We start from the raw sequence: 4,634 nt of genomic DNA, 5'->3' as shown, positions 1-4,634 counted from the left end.
ATGCCGTGGCGCTTTCCAGACTGTGGAAGGCAATAGCCACTCCGTGGCGACAAGTTTTCACCCAATTCCACTCAAAATCCAAACAATCATAACGTCTTCGTTTCAACTCTGTTTTTGGCGATCTTTATATGCACGGAAAGGTATCGACGAGCCCATAACCCTATCTAATCATTTTTGACTTAATTCCTGTCGAACTAAAATCATAATCCATGCAAGAAACCGAAATATTAATTTTCCCATTTTACCCTTTTTTTTTCTCAAAGCATAATTCAAGGGCCCTAAATCATTAACCAACATTACCAATAGTCGATAAGGTCTAAACTTTATTCCTTTGAAACCCAAGAGTTTTATGCGATCAAATTACGAACCGCTATCCTGAAAGTTGAAACGTCATGGAAACTAGGTGTTACAATATTAAAAATGTGAAAAACTCATCAAATAACTTTCTACTTTGCTTTATTTGATCCAACACTTCTATCACCATTCACTAACAAAAATGAATTTTACAGGTTTTAATAGGTCTAATAATCTATTTAAACAAGAAAAAAATCCTTATAACATCATTAACTTGATCAAATCATGGATTAAAGTGATAATCCTTATAAATTTCATTTTTATGCTTTAAAACTTGAAGATGATCATTAGACTGAATTTTCACCTATATTTTCATTAAGGATATTACAAATCAACTCATAATGATCAAACTACAACCTTTTTAACATGATTAATTTCAAAATCCAATAAACCCACAAGTGTTTTGTTGAATCAAGCTTAAAATCCCATCAAAGCACCAAAAACTTATTTTCAATCGAATGGATAGATCAAACACCGTGATTTGATTTAGAACCATTGTAATCACATCTTAAACAAGATAGTAACTCATAATCGATATGTAGAAATTGAATTCCATTGGCTTCATGGATGAATTATGAATCTAGGGTTGAAATCCACAATGAAGGTTTATAATTTATAACACCATTTTTGTTAAGGATATGGACTTACATAAATAGATTGGTGTTATAAACTTACAAATTCAACACACAAAATGATGAATTTCATCACATAATCTAGATTTAAAGACTATTGTAGCATCAACTATAAAGAAGAAAACTTCCTATCCTATATTGTTCATTTGAAGATGACAACTAACCAAGAGCTTAATATCCATAACTTTTCCACACGTACAAGACTAGTCCCTCAACTTTCTATTTTTAGCTTTTGATCCCAAAATGACATTCCTAACTCTAAAACTACAAGTCAAATCTAAAACGTAATTATCTTAGCAATAAAATCCGAAGACTTAGTTTATCAAGGTAAATCCAACTGATGCCCAAGTTCTAAAGCTCATCCATAGAGGAAAGACTATTTTTTAATGAAAAAAAAAAGATTGCCAGATATATAGTTTAAAGAAATTTATAAATAAAAAAAATATATATAATCAAATAATATTATTTTATTATAAAAACTTAAAGGATAAGTCTTTAACATTTTCTGTTAACCGCCAACGCAACCAATGTGCTGTTTATGTGCGTGGGTACGTGGGAAGGTTGTTTCTTGTATAGTTGTATGGAACAGGGATACCAGAGACTGAGGAGGAGTTATCCACTACATTACGCGCTCACCTTACTGTTTCCACGGACCGTTCGATGTCGACCGTTGATTTCTTCTCCCCCAAATAGTCTTTCCTCCTATATAGTGTTATTGCCATTGTAACGTTAGGGTTCAAAAACCCACCGATTCGTATCAACTTCAGAGTCTCCAAATTTCCTCTCTCTTCTTCGCCGGACATTGTGCCGTTGATTCTCTTTCTTCCGTGGAAATCATCGTCGTTGAGGAATTTTGGCGGAGAATTCCTCTGGTGCCTGAAGATTTGACGATGGGTTCTCCTTCCACTTCTACCATTGAAGGTGATATTTGTTTTCACCTATCTATGTTTCATCTGTTTAGTTCCTTTGATTTTTGTCATATTTAGGCAGTTTAGTTACCAATCTAAACACTTTAATCGTTCCACGATCACAATTTTAGCAATATTCTTGAATTCAGCAAGGATAATTATTGTTTTGATCGTTTTAAACTTTATGTGTTCATCGTTTTCGCAATGTCGTTGTTTCGAACATGAAAATTAATTACAATCAAGCGCACCTCCTCTGTTTCTACATCATCATTGAACACACGGTGAAACTACTAATTAGAGAAGATGATTTTGTTGTTCCTGTTTTGTTTATGTGCTTTCCGGGTCGGATCCGGATCCGGACCCGAGATCGTTCCGATTTTAGATTGTTGTTTTCATCATCGATCTGAATCCAAGCTGTTGTACTATGAACTATAAAAAAAGTGTTTTTCTTAATTTATGTATGAAGATTGATGATTTTTTCTACTATAAGAAGCAAATAATGAATGTTTATTTGGAATTATCTTTTTTTAGGGAAAGTAAAGTATACCAATCATCTGGCTTCTATTCAAGTTTTGTACTAGAAAATATCTGGTGCTATTCAAAATTCAAATTAAATCTAAAGTAAATCAAGTTTTCACGAGAATAATTCTCAAATAATTCGTTAATAGTATTTAACTATTTATGATAATGAAACATTGACTAAAACCATGAAGAAAACAACTAATTAAAGATTAACCCCAATTCGATAATTTATTAAACAAAAAATTTCCTTTTTTTTTCAGTGTTGAATTCAGTAACAGATGGAAAGAAGTACATAACATCAGAAGAATTACAAAAACACAACAAGCCAAACGATCTATGGATCTCAATTCAAGGAAAAGTCTACAACGTTACAGAATGGTCCAAACAACACCCAGGCGGCGATACCCCACTCTTGAATCTCTCCGGCCAAGACGCCACCGACGCTTTCATCGCCTTCCACCCCGGCACCGCCTGGGCCAACCTCCCCAACCTCTTCACCGGCTACCACCTCTCCGACTACCACGTCTCAGAAGTTTCTAAAGACTACCGGAAACTCGCTTCCGAGTTTTCCAAATCCGGAATGTTCGACAAAAAAGGGCACGGTGTCATCTACTCTCTTTCCTTTGTCTCTCTCCTCCTTTCCGCCACCGTATACGGCGTCCTATACTCGAGTTCCTTTTGGGTCCACATGCTTTCAGGGGCATTATTGGGATTAGCATGGATGCAAATCGCGTATTTAGGACACGACGCCGGACACTACCAGATGATGTCCACCCGCGGCTGGAATAAATTCGCCGGAATCTTCATCGGAAACTGCATCACCGGAATCAGCATCGCGTGGTGGAAATGGACCCACAACGCGCACCACATCGCGTGTAACAGCCTCGATTATGACCCCGACCTCCAACATCTCCCAATGTTAGCAGTTTCCAACAAACTTTTCACCTCATTAACTTCCGTATTTTACGGAAGACAATTAACTTTCAACCCATTAGCAAGATTCTTCATAAGCTACCAACATTACACATATTACCCAATCATGGCTGTTGCGAGAGTCAACCTTTATCTACAAACGGTTCTATTACTATTATCGAAACGGAAGGTTCCAGACAAAGTCGCCAACATTCTCGGAACCTTAATTTTCTGGACATGGTTTCCGCTTCTTGTGTCTTGTTTACCGAATTGGGGTGAACGCGTGGCGTTTGTGTTGGTGAGTTTTTGTGTGACGGGGATTCAACATGTGCAATTTACTTTGAATCATTTTGCGGCGAGTGTTTATGTGGGCCCACCGAAGGGAAACGATTGGTTTGAGAAACAGACGGCTGGGACGATTGATATATCTTGTAGTAGTTGGATGGATTGGTTTTTTGGAGGGTTGCAGTTTCAGTTGGAACATCATTTGTTTCCTAGGTTACCTAGGTGTCATTTGAGGTCGATTTCTCCGATTGTTAGGGAACTATGTAAGAAACATGGGTTGCCGTATGTGAGTTTGTCGTTTTATGATGCGAATGTTACGACATTGAAGACGCTTAGGACGGCTGCGTTACAGGCGCGAGATGTTACGAATATGAATCCGCAAAATTTGGTATGGGAGGCTTTTAACACTCATGGTTGAGTTACTGTCAAACGAGTAATTACACTGACATTGTAATCTATTGGGACAGTAATGTATTGGTCAAACGAGTATTGTCCCATGCTATTAGCATCTATCAATAGCTTATTGTGTACGAAATTAAGTTTTTTCTTTTGTTTTTGTTTTTGGATTTTCTTTGTTTGGTAATTATTGTAGATCATTTTATTGATTATTGAATGGTAGATGGTTTGACTATTTGAGTGTGTAGGAGTACAAAATCTTTTAGCGTTAGTTTTTTTGTGCTTTTTATAAAGAGAAATTGATGAAAATGAAAGCAAAGAAACATGGAAAAAGAAATTATTTTGGTTATGTTCGGAGTTGGTAAGAAATAGAAGGAAAACTCATTGGCATTCTAGGGAGAGTTTAAATCGGAACCAAATTATATATGGTCAAACCACATAATTCAATTTTGGTATTTGACAAAATTCATGTGATTGCTGTGATTTATTGGGGCGAACTGCTTTGTAACTGTCTAATCGTTTGTAATCTCGGCCATCGACTTTGGTTTGACTGTATAATTTGTTCTATTTTGACTATGATCTAATACGAGTCAGTGCGATATTTTTATAAACGAGTTTGAACTTG

The 4,634-nt window shown here is 36.2% G+C and overlaps 1 protein-coding gene across 1 annotated transcript; it reads left to right on the top strand.

Moving 5' to 3' along the window:
- Positions 1-1,568: 1,568 nt before the first annotated feature.
- Positions 1,569-4,244, top strand: LOC111876796 (delta(8)-fatty-acid desaturase). Its single transcript, XM_023873375.3, has 2 exons — positions 1,569-1,907; positions 2,677-4,244. The coding sequence occupies exons 1-2, from the start codon at positions 1,877-1,879 to the stop codon at positions 4,029-4,031; spliced, it is 1,386 nt and encodes a 461-aa protein (XP_023729143.1). The 5' UTR covers positions 1,569-1,876; the 3' UTR covers positions 4,032-4,244.
- The last annotated feature ends 390 nt before the right edge of the window (positions 4,245-4,634 follow it).

The sequence above is a fragment of the Lactuca sativa genome, chromosome 4 (assembly GCF_002870075.4).
Source record: "Lactuca sativa cultivar Salinas chromosome 4, Lsat_Salinas_v11, whole genome shotgun sequence".
Taxonomy (NCBI): domain Eukaryota; kingdom Viridiplantae; phylum Streptophyta; class Magnoliopsida; order Asterales; family Asteraceae; genus Lactuca; species Lactuca sativa.
The sequence above is the reverse complement of the archived record's forward strand: the minus strand, read 5'-3'. Positions and strand labels throughout refer to the sequence as shown.